General features: G+C 44.4%; 1 protein-coding gene across 1 annotated transcript in view; it reads right to left on the bottom strand.

Annotated features, from left to right (window-relative positions):
- Nucleotides 1-18,474, bottom strand: part of marchf4a (membrane-associated ring finger (C3HC4) 4a) — a 33,519-nt gene extending 15,045 nt beyond the window's left edge. Inside the window, exons 1-2 of the mRNA XM_083522977.1 lie at nt 17,666-18,474; nt 16,522-17,103 (exon numbers count right to left, since the gene is read on the bottom strand). Of these exons, the coding sequence (XP_083379103.1) occupies nt 16,522-16,989 (468 nt within the window). The 5' untranslated portion in view covers nt 16,990-17,103; nt 17,666-18,474. The remainder of the gene's footprint in view (nt 1-16,521; nt 17,104-17,665) is intronic.
- Nucleotides 18,475-20,941: the final 2,467 nt, after the last annotated feature.

Genomic DNA, 20,941 nt, shown 5'->3' with positions numbered 1-20,941 from the left:
CAAAGAAGAACAAATACGATTTAATGAGATTTTTTTCCCTGCAGACAGCTGTAGCTGTAGACTACAGCAAAGTCTAGACTGTCTCCCTGTCTAGACTGCTCAAGGCTACTTTGCTCAGAGCAGTTTGTCTATTAGCTTATAAAAGCAAACTTTTTTATAGCCATGAGATTAATATAAAAACATAACTGCTGACTTTTCGACAATCTCACACAAAGTCTCATCTGATGTTTGGGATTTTTATACACCACAAGGTCAAGAATATTGTCTTTATTCTAAAAACATTTAGAAATGGAAAGTTTCTTTAACCAGTGGTTTTTAGCTTTTGGGGGAGTTACTTGTCTGCTGAGTGTCATTTCACTGCTGAAAGATAAACAGAGCAAAACAAAAATACTTGTATTTCTGTGTTTCTCAGGTTTTTGTTGTTTATTTAGTTGGAAAGAAAATCAGGTATTTTTAAACTTTAGACCAGAAAAAGACATTTCTGGACATCTGACACACAAACACTCATTAAGACGATAGAGTTTCTACTGCTTTCTCTATTTTCATCCATCCTCTCAATGCAATGTAGTTCACTGAGCATAAAATTACAAATTAAGCATATTTTGTCCTTTATTTGCTTGAGAGAAAAAGGTTTTGGAGAATCACCATGGAATAAGCCAATTTTAAAAAGTAACTCTGTGGTATATTACACTGTGCCATTAACTGCAGTTGAAGGTACGTTTACACTGTATGATTTTGTCAATTCCTCAACTACTGACATTTACTTGACATTTCACAAGTTTAGAAACTAGTGAGTGAGAAAAAAGTTTAAAATATCCAATGAAATTGTGATGCAGCCTCACAGTTCTAGGGTCCCAGGTTTAGTCCTACTGTAGCTTGTTTGCTGCCTGTGTGAACTTTTGCATGTTCTTCCATGATCTGTCTGGAAACTGGGCTTGTGTGTTTATTGCTTTAGGTGTGAATGATTTTTCACACAAACCCCCTGCAATGAACAATGAGTTTATTCCTGAGTTTTTGAGGGTGTTTTTGGTTAAAGTAATAAAAAATAAATAAAAACTCAATGAACAGTGGTAATATTGTCCTCTGTATCCATATTCTTTGGTTTTCTCCTCTTTTAAAGCTTGTAGCACTGAGTTTTGTGACATTAGATCAAATCAGATGTCTTGTAGTACGGTGTAAACTAAAGGTTGTTTTGTTTTGTTTTTTGTTTTTTTACAAAATGAATCCATATACATGCAAAACTTCTGTATTTATAAATAAACTTTTAGATAAAAAGGGTTCCATGCAGATTTTTTTGAAAGGTTACTGGATCTAGTTTCTAAAAGAGTTTGAAGCTTTCAAAAAGCTGTGTTTTGCCTTTTTAAAGGTTTCTCAAAACGTCTTTCACTTTGAGTCATTTCTTACATGTATAAGTAAAAGAGTCAGGAGGAGAAAAGAAGATATTAATAGAAGCGTGTCCTTCAAATCTGCCCTCGTGACCCCACCCGATGTGGTGATACCAGTGGTTAAATAGCTTTTTAAAACATTACAGACTGAGGCTCAGCAGTCTAGTCCTTTAGTTACAGGTCTTATCTTGTGTCTCAAATGGACAATGTCACAATAAATAGTGGGTCATAAATTTTCCGGACTATAAGATGCTACTTTTTTCCCATGCTTTGAACTCCGCGGCTTAAACAACGAAGCGGCTAATTTATGGATTTTTCCTGGGTTTTTCCCGGTTTCACAAACTTCAAGCCAAAAAACTGAGCCCATAACATTAGACCAATGAAATTGCTGAACGGATTCAGGTGAACTGATGAAACTGTTTATATTAAATCAGATGCGCTCCCACTGAATCGGGCCGCACCACATCATAAATATGGATGATGTTCCTCTGATGTTTGACCTGCCGCTCATTAGGACTGTCTACAGGAAATGTGAATCATTCGTCACGCTGAAAACAACCGGACATGAAAAAACACACTTCACCTGTGTAAAGTTCAGTTTCAATGTAGGAACCTGCGGCTTATAGACAGGTGTGGCTTATATATGTTCAAAATCAAAATCTTTGTAAAATTCAGTGGGTGCGGGTTATATTTGGGTGCGCTTAATAATCTGGAAATTACGGTAATCGATATTGATCCCTGTTTCTATAGCTGTATTTTAAACTCCAGGGCTTTTTCAGATTATATGTTCAGATTAATATGTTCGGTTAATGATTGTGGTAGTGACTTTGAGCATTGCAGCATGCAGTTGCTTTACTAAACTCTAAACAGCTTGGTGAGGGTTCGATTGTGGTGTTTCGGCGGGTTAAAAAGCTTTAAGGACTGATTGCTTAAATATCCAAGTAATCACAAGGATGTTTATATGCCAGAGTGCTGAAGTACTTCCCGTTCAGCTCTCTTTGAGAGGATTTGAGTTTTCAGGAGATTTAGGTGTGTCGAGGAAATTCTGAGGATGCATTTTGTATGTGCGAAGGACTGCATTTCTTACAAATAGCACGCTTTACTTAAGAGGATTATGGAATAAGGGTTTTACACAGAGAGCTGGTCCCTTGCTGTGTAGATTACATCTGATTTAGGCGAATCTTCTTTTCTATTCAGTGCTGTTTTATATTAAGTGAGAAATAACTGCTTTGTCAGATTTTTTAACATCAAATTCACTAAAAACACTATATGGCCAAAAAATGGTAAACACCTGATTATCACACTCATGTGTATGTGATGTTCAGGTGTCTACAAACCTTTGGCCATATAGTGTAAAGGAGTTACTTTGTGTTTTGTGTTAGTTGGCTGGTGCTGTATTCTCAGTATTCCCATGACAAGTCAGTGCTTGTGTGCCGCTCTGCCAATGAGGATGATGCTACAGCTAGCACAGTTTCAGTGGCATTTAATAGGAGAAACATATTTAACGATCTCAAACCCAAGGGATACTAGTCAGATCATTATTTATTTATTTTTTTGTTAGCTCAAATCAGCAAACGTTTGTCATTTTCAGAAGAAATCCAACACGGACACATTGGGGACAGAACACAATGAGATTATGTGATGATGTTACGACAGAGACTCGGCTTGGCTAGATAGTGATATACAAGATTGTAATACCAGTATTCTCATGAAAGTTCAATCTGATATATTTGAGCAGGCGGTTCAGATTAGGATGTGAGAGAGATGAGGCAAACAGAGATGAAGCGAGGGCTAATTGCTTCTGGCACCGCTATTAGCTGGTAGTCAAACAGCATTGTAGGTAATGCAGGAAAAACCATCAACTTCAACTACGAAATCATAACGAACCGCATTTTTTACTTCGTATTTGCTATTTAAATATCTAGGTATGTGATCTGATTTATCTGGTAATCTGATTCCCTCGGCACTTAGTAATTATTCATCTGATTTGCTCTTAAAAATTAATGCTAAGTGTCGTAATCATGGTGTGTGGAGTGTAAACTGCTGTTTGATGGAGCACTTGATGCAGCATATTTAAGCAGGAAATGAGGCCACTTTGTCTAATTGAGTCGAGTAAACCAATCAGACTATCTGCTCGGCTCACCTGCAGGCCAGCGGACTGTTTTCCGCGAACTATCCTGATGATTTTATCCCTCTAGATTTACATCCTGCAGCTAAACCCTGTCCCAGTGGATCCTTTATAGATGTGTGTGTGTGTAAAAACTGATTGAAGGGTATTGTGTGGTACAAATCCAACTACTGAGTAGGATAAAGAGACACAGACTGAAAGTTGTCAGAAACAGCACATGAGCACCATTTACACACCAGTCAAATGAGGACTGACAGCTGAAGACCATGGAAATGTCAATGTCAAACTGTGGGAATCCTCCTAAAACTTCCAACAGGCAATGAACAGTAACATCTGCTGAAACCACCTTCGTCTTGATAGCATGTCTGCCACTTACCAAAAAGACAAAGAAAGAGAAAAGGAACAGGATGATTAAGAAAAAAGAAGCAGAATGGCTTAGTTCTAAAGCATTATGCTCACCCGGCGTTCTTTTTTCAACTGATGATTGTTCCAACGATCACCTTGAATTGCCTTATTAGCAATAGCAAAATGTAATGTACCAACAGTTTGAGTGATTAAACAGGCATCTGATTAGCATAGCCGAAAAATAAACCATTGCAAGCAGTCATCTGAAATGCTCAGAAGCAATTGTTTTTATTTGCAGGGCTCCCTACAGTGTTTCGAACAGCTTCTGCAACCATTAATAGGCGCAATAATATACTCAAAGTTACGATATTATGACAACGCCATTTATCTCTTCTCTTTATGAACCTATTCATCTCCAAACAGCAACATAGAGGAAGTGTCAGAATTAATAAAGCGATGTGAAGAGATAAGGACAACTGTCTGTTTTAAGCCTGAAAGACCCCTCGGCAACACATCAAAAAGCTTAATAACCGTGTTGCTGCACAGAGATGAATCTTACGTAAGAAGTTCACAGAGGGCAGGAGTGAGTATGTTGGAGAAAATTTGCATCTCTTTCCATCTGTTCTGAACCTTGCTCTTGGCCTTAGATTCTGTGTCCCACGCAGCAGTGGGTATATGTTTGGGTGTGTGTGTGTGTGTGTGCGTGTGTGTATGTGTATATATACATATACATAGTAGTCAATGTACAGTTTGTACAGCAGTGCAGATTAACTGCCATTATTGTCAAAATAACTTGCAACAAAAGTGAGTACACCCTAAGTGAACATGTCAAAAATGTGTCCAAAGTGTCCATATATACCATTGCCTTAAACCTCCTGGGCATGAAATTCACCAGAGCTGCACAGTTTGTTGCTGGGATCCTCTTCCACTCCTCCATAATGACATCACGGAGCTGGATGTTAAACACAGGCCGCTTCGCCTCCTTCCACTTGAGGATCCCCACAGGTGCTCAATAGGGTTCAGGTCTGGAGACATACTTGACCAGTCCATCACCTTCACCTTCAGCAATGCAGTTTTCATCTTGGCGGTTCTGCTTCAGAATGTCACAGTGCAGGTTGGAATCCATGTTTTCCTCAATAAACTGCAGCTCCCCAGTACCAGCAGCACTCATGCAGCCCCAGACCATGATGTGACCACCACCATACTTGGCTGTAAGAAAGACACAATTTTATTGGTTCTCCTCATCAGGACCAAACATGATGGACACCATCAGAGCCAAACAAGTTAATCTTATTCTCATCAGACCACAGGACATGATTCCAGTAATTCATGATCTTGGACAGGTTGTTCTTCACCAAACTTTTTCAAGCTTTCTTGTGAGCAGCTTCAGAAGAGGCTTCCTTCTGGTACGACAGCCTGCAAACTGACTTGTTGCAGTGTGAGGTGTTTGGTCTGAGCACTGACAAGCAGACCTTCTGCTTCTACACCCTCTAAAGCAATGCTGCAGCACTCACGCATATGTTTTTTAAACCGAACGAGGACTGAACTTCTTTGATTGACCATTTCGAGGTCTGTTCTGAGTGGAATCCGTCTTGGAAAACCTCTGTATGACCCTGGCCACTGCACTGTAACTCAGTTTCATGGTGTTACTGATCTTCTAATAACCAAGGCCTCTTTGTGAGGAGCAACAATTCTAATTCTCAAATCCTCAGAGAGTCTTTGTCATTAAGGTGCCATGTTGAACATCCAGTGGTTAGTATAAGAGAATTTAGAACAAGAGCACCAAATTGTACCTGCTCTAATACAAGATACACAAATTTGTCTGGTCCTGTCAAGCAGAAAAAAACATGAACATTATGAATAAAACATGTGGCTTTGGTTACAAGACATACAGCTGTTATCACTTTGGGTGTACTCACATTTGTTGCAAGCTATTTAGACTCTAACAGCTGTATGCAGAGTTATTTTCAGAGGACAGTAAATCTATAGTACTATACAAGCTGCACATTGACTACTCTAAAATATATCTGCATCTGGATGCAAGCTGGGACTAGAAAACAGATCTTGGCCAAGAGCATGATTAATAGAGCTGAATTCTGCTACACTAAAGTGGGTTTTAAACCAGAAGAACTGAATATGTTTGAATGGCCATGTGTGCTGAATCTGACTGAGAATGTGTGGCACAAAAAATGCTGTTAACTGACAATCTCCATCCAGCCTGACTTTGCCTAGAGGAATGAGCATAAATATCAGGATCCAGACCCACAAATGTGACAGAGGCTTATCCCAGATGTTCATTAAAACTAGTCAGATCTGCTTCTGATGTGTTACAGCTAACCTTGAAATTTGAAAAACCATATGATCGTTTGAACAATCGTTAAATCAGTCAATCAATAAGATGAAGGTAGAATCCCACATGTGTATGTGTAACATACTTGAATCATGAGCTTGCAGTTCAAACCCAGATGATGGTTTCTGCTTCTGCACCTTTGAGCACCTTCACCTTACCGTTAAGCTTTACCAGGAAGACTGTCAAGAAGTAAACCAATCCTGGATTTCTGTGAAGAGATCCGTAGAATAGACCGAGACAATCATAAATGGGCTTGGCTTCTTGCTCAGTAAACCCTCTTGGTAAAAGTGGGGTGAAAGAGAAACCAAAACTTGATATTCATCTTCTCTATGGTGCAGGCACAGTGCTCTTTATCATACACAATACTTATCTCCACATGAAGCAACAGACTGTATTGATTTGCTTCTTGAAGTCTAGAAAAACATTAAAAGATCCACTCGTAATCCAGACTACACAACCCCTAGCATGTGTGACTGACTATAAGGTGCCAGGAACAAACAAAGTGGATCTAAAAAGTACTATAATGTAGATGTAGATGTACTTCATGTTCTTTGCCAGGTTACTAAGTGTACCAAAGATGTTTCTGTGAGGTAAACCATGCCAGTGATAAGCATGTGTACTTTTAATTATAAGTCTTTTTTCTAATAAGTCCATTTATTGGCATTCCAGCCACCTCATGAGGTGAATAAACCAAAGTGCTAACCTGAAAAACCCCCACCGAGACAAAAGCAATAAATAACCAGGTTGCAACGTTAAACATTGATAAAATGTCTTCTTTGTCCGGACGTACTTATAGACATATTCAAGGCAGGCCCCGCAAGGGGAATTAAGATCTGAAGGAAATGCTACAGCTCGAGAAACAGAACAGTGCTCTGCTACAGCAACTGAAATGAGACAGAAACTAGGTGATATTATAGACTTGTTGATTTAGAGGCAGTACAAAGATAAAAAAAAAAAAAAAAAAAGGCCTGGTGCGCTAATGCAATTTCTACAACAAAGCAATGTCCGTATTGATTTTTTTTCCTCCTCAAAGCAGACAGAATTTATAGGTGCCTTTAAAAATTCCCGCAAGACTCCAAGCACAGAATATACAGTGCCTGGGTTTAGACGAGGAGCTAGAGACATCATACAGCCCAATTCCTGCTACCTGGCTTTCGAACAACCCTTCATTTATAGAGGTTTTGGCATAAGGTATTCCTTAATCCAGCTCCTTAGCAGCTTTTTTCCGTCCTCTTAAGCATTTCAGCTGGATGCTGCACATCATGTGTAAAGACATGGGTAATTAATCAGCAGGGCGTGATTGAAACCGGACAGACTTGATGCTCTTCCTGTGTGTTTCCACTTTATTGAAGGACTTTTTCTTTCTCTCGTGTGCTCTTTTGCTCATTTTCTGTCCCTCATTAAAAACATGACCGGAGCAGGCCCAGGGTGGATTTTTCTTCGTGATCAAAAGGGAAAAGATAAAGTGAAATGTCCTTTCTTTGCTGTAGAATGTAATTGGTCCGTGTGCTTCACGCGAACAGAGGACCTTTCCGTATTTTCCTGCCCCTGTTTGGACCATTTATAAAGCACTCGTCCTTGCTTGAACCGAGGAGAGATGGAGAAAGAAAAGATGGAGATAGAGGAAATGGAGTGACTCAAGGCCTGACAAATGCACACACACATACACATACACATGCACGCGCACGCGCACGCGCACACATACACACACACACACGCACCTCTGTTAGAAAGAGTCTTCTCACAGACCCATCTGCTTCCTGCACCGCTCTCATTATAGACAAAGAACCATCCATCAGCCGCCAGCCAGACCTCCCTAACACACTTCACACACTGATGGATACCAGAGAGAAACATCCTGCTGGCACTAGCAGCGGGAGATCATATGGCCATATAATATTAACATAGCAACGAACTGTCATGATACACTTTGCTCTGAGTACCACAGATATCAATAACGAGAATGGTAGGATCCAAATCGACCGTTATCATGATAAACATCTCTGTGTATCCAAAACGCAATATGTTTATTTTGCCCAAGGATAAAATTAGCAAGTGATTGCGTGCAGTTCGTCTCTCGTGACAGACGCTATTTGTTTTTCAAATAATAGTAGGCAAAATATAAAAGAGTAGCAAATTAGCTGAACACTGATTACATGCAAGCAATACACTCAGCCTACGCCAAATCACAGCCACGAGGATATTTAGTTTAATCACAACCATGAGTGTGATCTTGCTATCACACAACAATTCTATAAACAAGAAATTAACATTGAGAAAGTGATATTTTTGGATAGAGTGTGACCAAATGATTTTTCCCCAATATATTTTTCACTATTGGTTTCCCCCACTCTGTTAGCAGCCATAGATCGTAAAAAAGCCATGCACACCAGCTAGCGAGCTCAGGTGGATTTGTACGTTGCTGTTCGAGGTGTTTCTGAGGAACTACGTTCCCTTCTTTCATTTCATCTTTAATCTCAGACAGATGTTATATTCATGACATTGCTTTGAAGTAGGAAGTGGAATTTAATGTGGTGGATACAAACACACCATGAAACAACATTCCTCTTGAACCCTGGTGCTACATAAAACAACATAAAGCTACATAACAGAAAACACAGGGCTAAGGACTAGTAAGTGTCCTCGCCACATAAAGTGCATCGTGTGCAACCTGGTGACAGCGCAAAGACAACACAAGACAGTGTAGACTAATACACAAAACACAAAATACCGCCGCGAGTAAACCTGCTGTATATTACACACAGTAAACCTGCTGTATATTTTACAGTAAACCTGTTGTATATTACACACAGTAAATCCACTGTATATTACACAGTAAACCTGCTGTATATTACACACCGTAAACCTGCTGTATATTTTACAGTAAACCTGCTGTATATTACACACAGTAAACCTGCTGTATATTTTACAGTAAACCTGCTGTATATTACACAGTAAAGTAAACCTGCTGTATATTACACAGTAAAGTAAACCTGTTGTATATTTTACAGTAAACCTGTTGTATATTTTACAGTAAACCTGCTGTATATTACACACAGTAAACCTGCTGTATATTTTACAGGTAAACTGCTGTATATTACACAGTAAACCTGCTGTATATTACACAGTAAACCTGCTGTATATTTTACAGTAAACCTGCTGTATATTACACACAGTAAACCTGCTGTATATTTTAAAGGTAAACTGCTGTATATTACACACTAAACCTGCTGTATATTTTACAGTAAACCTGCTGTATATTACACACAGTAAACCTGCTGTATATTTTACATTAAACCTGTTGTATATTTTACAGGAAACCTGCTGTATATTACACACAGTAAACCTGCTGTATATTTTACAGTAAACCTGTTGTATATTTTACAGTAAACCTGCTGTATATTACACACAGTAAACCTGCTGTATATTTTACAGTAAACCTGTTGTATATTCTACAGGTAAACTGCTGTATATTTTACAGTAAACCTGCTGTATATTTTACAGTAAACCTGCTGTATATTACACACAGTAAACCTGCTGTATATTTTACAGTAAACCTGCTGTATATTCTACAGGTAAACTGCTGTATATTACTGTCAGGCTGCAGACGCGGAAGCCGATATAGTCCGATCATTGTCCTTTTATTTCAACAACCGTACAACACAAAAACACTCATAAGCCGTTGAAAACAACAAACAAAGACATCCGCTCGATACGCGTTGTCCGCTGAGTTCGAATGTCCCAAGCATAATCCATAAAGCCTTCGGCAATGAGTAATCCAAGTCGGAAGTGGAATTCGCATATACAGCCGGCGGTCGAGCAGCCACGCGATTGTCCAGCTTGACAATATAACGACCGACAGCCTGTGACTCAAGAACGTGAGTTTATGTAGTCTGATCTTTCATGAGCCACAGCTGTCGGTAATCTTGGGAAGCAGCGTGACTGCTATCGAGGGGGGCGTGGCAGGGTGGATCTCTGACAGCTACAGACGGGGGCGTGGCAGGGTGAATCCCTGACAGCTACAGAGGGGGGCGTGGCAGGGTGAATCCCTGACAGTACCCCCCCCTCCAGGGGCGACACCTGACGCCCCAAAACCCACCTATGCCAGGCGGGCCAGGGCACTCCGAGGAAGGCCTCCTTAGACGCCTGGGAGCAACGGAGGCCTGGTGAGCATCCTCTGCGGAGAGCCGGCATGGAACAACACCTTGCAGGAGGATCCGGAACGGAGCCACGCCCTCGGTGCTGACGGGAGGCTAAGTAAAGCCCCTGGCGGGGATTGAAGCCGGAGCGACAATGACCGGGGAGTGGAGGACGTCCCGGGCGGAGACCAGGAACGTCGTACCACCCTCTGAGGGACCTGGAGGACCGACGTCGCCGTCAGAGGGACCTGGAGGACCGACGTCGCCGTCAGAGGGACCTGGAGGACCGACGTCGCCGTCAGAGGGACCTGGAGGACCGACGTCGCCGTCAGAGGGACCTGGAGGACCGACGTCGCCGTCAGAGGGACCTGGAGGACCGACGTCGCCATGCGGGGATCCTGTGGGTGATCCGTCGTCCTGAAGAGGACCTGGGGGCGAGACGTCGCCCTCTGTGGAGCTCGGGGGCGAGACGTCGCCCTCTGTGGAGCTCGGGGGCGAGACGTCGCCCTCTGTGGAGCCCGGGGGCGAGACGTCGCCTTTTGTGGAGCCCGGGGGCGAGACGTCGCCTTCTGTGGAGCCCGGGGGCGAGACGTCGCCTTCTGTGGAGCCCGGGGGCGAAACGTCTCCTTCTGCGGGCGCTGGAGACGAGCCGTCGCCTTCTGCGGGCGCTGGAGACGAGCCGTCGCCTTCTGCGGGACTGTGGGGTGAGCCGTCGCCGTCGGTGGAACCCGGGGGCAGCGGTTCAACTTCCCTTTCGCAGTCCTGGAGCCGGGGTGGGTGCACAGGGAAACCCCTGGGCGTAGGGGCGCTCCTTGGGACCCTTAGGAGCAGATCGGAGCCTACTGAGCAGCCTGGAAATGAGGTGAAGCCTGCCTGGAGATCCACGAGCGGAGAAGGGCTCGCCTGGAGGTCCACGACATCAGTGGAGCTCTCTTTGGGACACTGAAGCGGAGACGAGCTCGTGGGGTCGCTCGGAGGCGGAGACGAGCTCTCGGGAGGAGCCTGGAGCGGAGACGAGCTCTCGGGAGGAGCCTGGAGCGGAGTCGTGCCCTCTTGAGGAGCCAGGAGCTGGGCGGAGCGCTCTGGAGGGACCTGGAGCTGGGCGGAGCTCTCTGGAGGGACCTGGAGCTGGGCGGAGCTCTCTTGGAGGTCCTGGGGCAGAGCCGAGCTTTCGGTGGGCGAGATGTCGCCTTGGAAGGGGCTCTGGGATGTGGCGTCGTCTGGAGAGGGACTCGGAGGAGTCACTTCGCCTTCTGTGACCGGAGGTGTCGGCGCGGCGCTCTCGTGACGACTCTGTGGCGGGAAAGCATGCTCCTGGAGACTCTGTGGCGGGAAAGCATGCTCCTGGAGACTCTGTGGCGGGAAAGCATGCTCCTGGAGACTCTGTGGCGGGAAAGCATGCTCCTGGAGACTCTGTGGCGGGAAAGCATGCTCCTGGAGACTCTGTGGCGGCGCGGCGCTCTCGTGACGGCTCTGTGGCGGGAAAGCATGCTCCTGGAGACTCTGTGGCGGCGCGGCGCTATCGTGACGGCTCTGTGGCGGCGCGGCGCTCTCGTGACGGCTCTGTGGCGGCGCGGCGCTCTCGTGACGGCTCTGTGGCGGGAAAGCATGCTCCTGGAGACTCTGTGGCGGCGCGGCGCTCTCGTGACGGCTCTGTGGCGGCGCGGCGCTATCGTGACGGCTCTGTGGCGGCGCGCGCTCTCGTGACGGCTCTGTGGCGGCGCGGCGCTCTCGTGACGGCTCTGTGGCGGCGCGGCGATCTCGTGACGGCTCTGTGGCGGCGCGGCGATCTCGTGACGACTCTGTGGCGGCGCGGCGCTCTCGTGAAGACTCTGTGGCGGCGCGGCGCTCTCGTGAAGACTCTGTGGCGGCGCGGCGCTCTCGTGAAGACTCTGTGGCGGCGCGGCGCTCTCGTGAAGACTCTGTGGCGGCGCGGCGCTCTCGTGAAGACTCTGTGGCGGGAAAGCACGCTCCTGGAGACACTGTGGCGGCGTGGCACGCCCACGGGAACCTCGGAACAGAGCGGCACGCCTGTAGAAGCTCTGTGACGGCATGGTGTGCTCGCCGACGCTCGGAGATGGTGTGGTGCGTCCACGAGAACCCCGGAACACAGCAGCACGCTGGTAGAGACCCTGAGATGAAGCAGCCCTCTCATCAAAACATTGGGGCTGAGCTGCAGGCTCATGGGAGATCCAGCACGGAGCCGCGTGCTCTTGAGAACCTTGGAATGGAGCACCTTCCTCCTCAAGGGGACTGTAGTGGAGATCCACCACCTCTATCCCCAACTTCCCCAGAAGCAGCCCGCTGAATTCGGCGAGTGAGACGAATTTGCCCCCTTTGGCGCTCCATAGTGAGCTGGCTTTGGCAAGAACTTCTCCAGACAGGAGGGAAATACAGAGGGCAATCTTGGCTCGTTCGGAAGGAAACCGGGAAATGTTAACAGCCACATACTCGCCGATGCCTTGCAGAAATCCGCCCAATTCGTCTTTTTTCCCCGAGTAACAATCCGGTAATCCCCTCGCGCTCGCTGAGGGGCGTGGCGCAGCCGCGCTCTCATGATCCGGCTTCTGTGGATCTGAACCGCGAGAAGCGGCACTGAGCTTCCGGAGGAAATCCGAAGCCGGGTTCAGCTGCCGATCCGTTGCGGTCGGAATCGCAGAATGGCGAATCCGCGTTCGGTATAGGTCGGTCGTTCTGTCAGGCTGCAGACGCGGAAGCCGATATAGTCCGATCATTGTCCTTTTATTTCAACAACCGTACAACACAAAAACACTCATAAGCCGTTGAAAACAACAAACAAAGACATCCGCTCGATACGCGTTGTCCGCTGAGTTCGAATGTCCCAAGCATAATCCATAAAGCCTTCGGCAATGAGTAATCCAAGTCGGAAGTGGAATTCGCATATACAGCCGCCGGTCAAGCAGCCACGCGATTGTCCAGCTTGACAATATAACGACCGACAGCCTGTGACTCAAGAACGTGAGTTTATGTAGTCTGATCTTTCATGAGCCACAGCTGTCGGTAATCTTGGGAAGCAGCGTGACTGCTATCGAGGGGGGCGTGGCAGGGTGGATCTCTGACAGCTACAGACGGGGGCGTGGCAGGGTGAATCCCTGACAGCTACAGAGGGGGGCGTGGCAGGGTGAATCCCTGACAATTACACAGTAAACCTGCTGTATATTTTACAGTAAACCTGCTGTATATTACACACAGTAAACCTGCTGTATATTTTACAGTAAACCTGCTGTATATTACACACAGTAAACCTGCTGTATATTTTACAGTAAACCTGCTGTATATTACACACAGTAAACCTGCTGTATATTACACAGTAAACCTGCTGTATATTTTACAGTAAACCTGCTGTATATTACACACAGTAAACCTGCTGTATATTTTACAGTAAACCTGTTGTATATTTTACAGGTAAACTGCTGTATATTTTACAGTAAACCTGCTGTATATTTTACAGTAAACCTGCTGTATATTACACACAGTAAACCTGCTGTATATTACACACAGTAAACCTGCTGTATATTTTACAGTAAACCTGCTGTATATTACACACAGTAAACCTGCTGTATATTACACACAGTAAACCTGCTGTATATTTTACAGTAAACCTGCTGTATATTACACAGTAAACCTGCTGTATATTTTATAGGTAACCTGCTGTATATTACACACAGTAAACCTGCTGTATATTTTACAGTAAACCTGCTGTATATTACACAGTAAACCTGCTGTATATTTTATAGGTAACCTGCTGTATATTACACCGTAAACCTGCTGTATTTTACACACAATAAACCTGCTGTGTAACTATTGTACAAAAGGCAGTAAACAGTGTGGAAAAATGGTCACTTGCTTTACATATTTCCAGATTTGTTCTTAAATTAGCAACACAAGTTTCTATTTTACTAGCTACACAAACTCAACAGAGGCACCAGCGATCTCTGCTGCTTCCTTACAAACGTTATTCTTCATTATCAGTCATCTGTATTGCCGAGTATCACGGATTGCCATTTGTCATAGTGTGTTGGTACTATAAAAATATGAAAAAAAAATACTAGGAAAGAAAGTAATATATAAAGATAAAGACATTAACTATACAATTTGTGCAACGTATGCAGTGCAAATGATATTTACGTTTTTGCCATTTGGCAGATGCCCTTTATCCAGAGCGATATACAACTGAGCAGTGGAGGGTTAGTGGCCTTGCTCAAGACCCACAGGGGTAACTTTGGTTAGTGTTGGAATTTGAACTCATGACCTTTCCCATACAATGCCTTAAGCACTAAACTACCAGCTCCCGAAAAGGTGATATAGTAGTCCTTGTTGATTGTGATATTGTAACGTATATGAGATGACAGTGTGAGGTTTACATAAATGTTAGTGTTTGTGAAGGCAGGACAGAAATAATGGTGGGTCCTTGGTATTGCTAATGATGTCAGTTGTGGATGGAAAGAAGATTCTTCTATGTAATGTTTCTATATTTGTTTAATAAGAGGTTGTGAATAACGGGATAAGGGTTTGTGTGTAAAAAAAAATAAATGGAAGCTACCCGCAGCTACAGTATGAACTAAAGTTTAGTACAAATGGGGAACTGAAAAAACGTTGAACCGTGCATGCTATAAAATTTTTGTCAGAGGAATTGTTCAGGCTAGACGTTTGAACAGCTGGCTAATTTATTTATTTATTTATTTTATATATATATATATATATATATATATATATATATATATATATATATATATATATATATATATATATTGTTTTTTGTATGCAGTGAAGTCTCAACAATGGGCAAGGGGTGTTCCAGGCAGCGTGCTGGAAACGTGTGTACATCATCTGACACATACGCAACTAAATCCAGCCAGCTTACCTTTACATAATGGGATCCGCGACTCTCTGGCTCATGGCAGAGGTTAAGGACAAAATATCAGGCTCATAAAACCACTGTGGTGGAATTTAAAAATGAGGAGACCTCAGCTAAAAAGAGCATCTCATTATTGTGCTTGTATAATAGCACAGATTCCCTGATGTCCATTGCTTCACCAGAGTGTTTCGATCAGCTTCAAAGCTTCTACAGGCTGTTTTCCTGTTACTCTTTTTAAACTGGTCTTTCTCTACGCTTCAGATGAGAAACAGCAGTAGTCTATCTAGTCTAACTATCGACATTTGTTCCTCAGTAAGACGATAAAGCGTTAAAATCTGCACATAGGTTTCTGTATTCTTTATTTAACCCCTGATTGTCACCTTATATCATTTCCAGCACATTCAAAATAGACTATATGGACAGACGTATTAGGACACCTGACTCTTCTAACCATATGTGGTTCTGTTACCCCAAAGTTGGAGGCACACTATTTTATAGGACGTCTCTGAATGCAGTGGTGGTACATTTTCTGACCCAAACCTGTTCCAGCATGACAAAGTGCACAAAGCCGGTTCCAATAAGATCTTGAGTGGCCTGCTATAGAGCTTCAACCCTATGAAACACCATGTGCTAATGCACCCCAGGCCTCCTCACTGTCTACCAATGTCTTTGTGTCTGTGTGGGTTTCCTCTGGGATGTCTGGTTTCCTCCACAAAACATGCCATGCCACACTAAATTGCCTTTGATTGAATGTGTACATGTGCGTTTGTGTGTGTGTGTGTGTGTGTGTGTGTGTGTGTGTGTGTGTGTGTGCACTCATGACCAGCATCCTGTTTAAGAACTATTGCCTTTTTGACCTCAGTGTTCCTTGATGCTCCTTGATAGTCCGGATCCACCACATCCCTAACCAGGATAAAGTGTTTACTGAAGATTGATGGACGCATGTAGTAATGCTTGCAATGAATCAGATTCTTCTCAGCATGGACTTTTTTTTTTTTAAGAAATGGACACAATTTTAATATAATGACAATTTTTTGACGTACACTGAAATCAGGTCAGCAGTAATTCACCATTAGGGTAAAAAAAAATAAAAAAAAATAAATTCAATTTGACGAGGCTTCTCTAAAAACAGATCTCTAAAAACATCTCGGGATATAACTAGTCTGGACTCGTGAATTCCTAAAGCTGTGACTGCTGATGGAAGGAGAAGGTTCTCTTGATAAGTATATGATGTTCATTAAGGTCGGTAACGGAAACCCATGTGCGTGTTTCTCATTTATTAAGGGCTCTCTTACCTGATCTGCTCCCTGAAAGCAGATCCGGCACAGGGGCGTCCGCGCTCCGCTCTCCGTGCAGCTCTCCAGACTCGCCCTCTCGTCGAGCTTCTCCTTGGTGCAGTCCTCGCTCGAGCTGCCGCCGTCCGGACTCTCCGCGGTGCTCCGCTCCACATCACCAGCCCAAACCGCGTCGGCGGCGGATGCGGCGGCTGCGGATGCGACGGCGGCGGATGCGGCGTCGTCCTCGTCCCGCGTCCGCTCCGCCGGAGGGGCGCTCGGCGCTCCGTTCATGGGCGACGTTGCCAGTGCCGGTGCCAGTGCCGGTGCCGGTGCCGGTGTTGGTGGTGGCCTGAGCAGCAAAGCCTTCAGGTCACTTAACAAGACGCGACAGCGGCGGCCTCTCTGCTTTCCCTCGCGCCGCAGCATCGGTGAACGGCTCAGCGAACTCCGGCACCATCCAACCCCGACACCGCCAGCGCACCACATGTGCCCGTTTATACGCACTTAACGACGGACGAGCTGCAGACGGAGAACACCGTGCCGCTTCAGCGTATCGGTTTAACACAAATCGACTCCCACTGATAGCTCGAGCGGCTAAAGCTAACACACACACACACACGGTTTGGAACGGCTTTTCTGGAGGACGTCTGTGTTCGAGCAGCGCTACGCTCTCTACTCACACAACACCCCACTGAGTCGACTCCGAGTCGTGTTCTCTCAATAGGTGTCGGTTCCGATCAATATCTGACAACACAGAATTTTTTTCCTCAATTCAAAATGCTAAAACACTGGACAGGGTATGTAAAAAAAAAAAAATTAAAATTTACTATTAATATACTGTCAGTGTTTGAACAAGAGGGTGTTTTGATATTTAATCAATATATCAATATAACCTTATTTCAGTATTCATGGTGAATCAATGCCACTTCGCAAAATAATTAGTTTCTCAATAATTTCATCTCATTTATGTTAATCTTTAAATAAAATGTGAATATTTTATAGTAATAATGCTATTTTTTATGAAGTCTAACCAGTTTTTCCTTCTGGTTGTATTGAGTCGACTCCCAAGAATCGACTCTTCGCGGTCCGACTCCCTGCCCTATTAATTACAGAGTGAATCAGGATTCGAAGTCATAAAAGACTAGTGTATGGCATTTCTTACTCTAATAAGCCGCTAGCTCATGGGGTTGTCTATAATCCACCGAGTTGCTTTGCTTCTTCCGATGTTGATCTTCGAATTAAAATTACATTAAATAGAATCCCACCAATAATTACGCCGCACACATGGAGATAAAGATTCCGGGTCAGACTTAAAGCGGCAGCACGAGCGAGGAGAGCGCTGTGCGCGAGCTGACCCATGCAGCGGTCCAGTTCGGTGTCAGACATGGAACAGAAACGAAATCCTGGACTGTGTATCTGATCCTCCACAACCACTGGATGATATTGTCGGCCACTCCTGTGCCATGTCAATTGCAGGTCCTAATATCCGTAAAGTTCTTCCCTCAAATGGATTCGGAGCGCAGGCTCGCGCAGCCCAGAGCATATCAGATATTAATCAGTCAATCAATCAATTGAAGTCAGCGCTTTAGCGCGTGAGGCGTCCTCTAAAGAAAGATGAAGAGGGTGGGGTATTGTCGTGGGTGAATGGTGGGAGTGGAAGGGAATGGATAACCACCGTTACCTTCCGTTCTTCAAGGCCGTCGTGTTTCGCCGTTGCGCGTCCCGAAATCCGCCCGTGGTGGTCACTGCCTTCAGCCCTCACGCTCGCACCGAACCGGCCATACTTACAATCTACCGTGACGGCGCGTGCCGTGCTCCACGTAGGTCAGCTCGCGCTGTAGGCTTCAGCACCATTTTTTTCCTGGGACAGCTCCCAGGCGCGAGCCCGTTCTTCGCCTCTCAGCTACTCTGAGCGAGACGAGACGGGAGCGCGCGGAGAAACCTGTGATGCGTTGATTGTGTGTGTGTGTGTGTGTGTGTGTGTGTGTGCGCGCGCGTGCGCGCGCGCGCGCGCGCGCGTGTGTGTGTGTTTAGATCAAGAACCGGGCACTCTCCAACATAACGACTTTTATCTTTCGTAGGTTTACTTCCAACTGGAAAAGAAAAAAAAATATCCACTGAACAGTAGAGTTCATGGATTTGTGCAACATAGCAAGGGAGTATGTAATTATGGTGTAAGGAACAAGTACATTTACAGGCATTTGGCAGACGTCCTTATCCAGAGTAACTTAAAAATTTCTCATTCATACAACTCAACCCAGATGAGGATGGGTTCCTCTCAAGGTTTCTTCCTTATGCCATCTCGGGAAGTTTTTCCTCACCACAGTCGCCATCGGCTCGCTCATCAGTGTCAAACTTACACTTATAAAGAACATATTAATTTTTTATCACCACATTATCTATGTAAAGCTGCTTTGAGACAATGTTCATTGGTAAAAGCGCAATACAAATAAAAATAAATGAAATTGAACTGAGCAGTTGAGGGTTAAGGACCTTGCTCAGCGGCTACGCAGTGACAGTGAGATTTGAAGTCATGACATCTTAACCACTAAGCTACCACGTTCTCCTCAAAATGGCTACATTAGTGTGCATTAAACCATTGAAGGCAATAATTGGAGTATATTTGATTAGAGAAAATACATGAATCTTTCAAGGTGAAAGACACACTAAAGGTACAGACACTTGTGCACTTGAGGATACCAACTCAGCAACAGGGACACTGCAGAGATAATTATACAGTGAGTAAAATAAGTATTTGAACACCCTGCTATTTTGCAAGTTCTCCCACTTAGAAATCATGGAGAGGTCTGAAATTGTCATCGTAGGTGCATGTCCACTGTGAGAGACATAATCTAAAAAAAAAAATCCAGGAATTACAATATATGTTTTTTAAACTATTTATTTGTATGATACAGCTGCAAATAAGTATTTGAACACCTGTCTATCAGCTAGAAGTCTGACCCTCAAAGACCTGTTAGTCTGCCTTTAAAATGTCCACCTCCACTACATTTATTATCCTAAATTAGATGCACCTGTTTGAGGTCGTTAGCTGCATAAAGACACCTGTCCACCCCATACAATCATTAAGAATCCAACTACCAACATGGCCATGACCAAAGAGCTGTCCAAAGACACTAGAGACAAAATTGTACACCTCCACAAGGCTGGAAAGGGCTACGGGGAAATTGCCAAGCAGCTTGGTGAAAAAAGGTCCACTGTTGGAGCAATCATTCGAAAATGCTAAACATGACTGTCAATCTCCCTCGGACTGGGGCTTCATGCAAGATCTCACCTCGTGGGGTCTCAATGATCCTAAGGAAGGTGAGAAATCATCCCAGAACTACACAGGAGGAGCTGGTCAATGACCTGAAAAGAGCTGGGACCACCGTTTCCAAGGTTACTGTTGGTAATACACTAAGACAGAAGGTTCCCCTGCTTAAACCAGCACATGTCCAGGCACGTCTTAAGTTTGCCAATGACCATTTGGATGATCCAGAGGAGTCATGGGAGAAAGTCATGTGGTCAGATGAGACCAAAATAGAACTTTTGGGTCATAATTCCGCTAAATGTGTTTGGAGGAAGAAGAATGATGAGTACCATCCCAAGAACACCATCCCTACTGTGAAGCATGGGGGTGGTAGCATCATGCTTTGGGGGTGTTTTTCTGCACATGGGACAGGGCGACTGCAATGTATTAAGGAGAGGATGACTGGGGCCATGTATTGCGAGATTTTGGGGAACAACCTCCTTCCCTCAGTTAGAGCATTGAAGATGGGTCGAGGCTGGGTCTTCCAACATGACAATGACCCGAAGCACACAGCCAGGATAACCAAGGAGTGGCTCTGTAAGAAGCATATCAAGGTTCTGGCATGGCCTAGCCAGTCTCCAGACCTAAACCCAATAGAGAAATCTTTGGAGGGAGCTCAAACTCCGTGTTCCTCGCGGACAGGCCAGAAACCTGACTGATCTAGAGAAGATCTGTGTGGAGGAGTGGGCCAAAATCCCTCCTGCAGTGTGTGCAAACCTGGTGAAAAACTACAGGAAACGTTTGACCTCTGTAATTGCAAACAAAGGCTACTGTACCAAATATTAACATTGACTTTCTCAGGTGTTCAAATACTTATTTGCAGCTGTATCATACAAATAAATAGTTAAAAAATCATACATTGTGATTTCTGAATAATTTTTTTTAGATTATGTCTCTCACAGTGGACATGCACCTACGATGACAATTTCAGACCCCTCCATGATTTCTAAATCGGAGAACTTGCAAAATAGCAGGGTGTTCAAATACTTATTTTCCTCACTGTATATAAATGTTATTTTTTTAAATACTTTCATATGGCCTTGTAGCTAACATTTCATGTGTTTCCTGTGATGCATCCATTTGACTTTAAACAGAATTTTACTACCAACCCAAGATATGCTTCTCTCTGTA

This window comes from Silurus aristotelis (assembly GCF_946808225.1).
Source record: "Silurus aristotelis genome assembly, chromosome: 20".
NCBI lineage: Eukaryota > Metazoa > Chordata > Actinopteri > Siluriformes > Siluridae > Silurus > Silurus aristotelis.
This window is presented reverse-complemented; position numbering and strand designations above follow the sequence as displayed.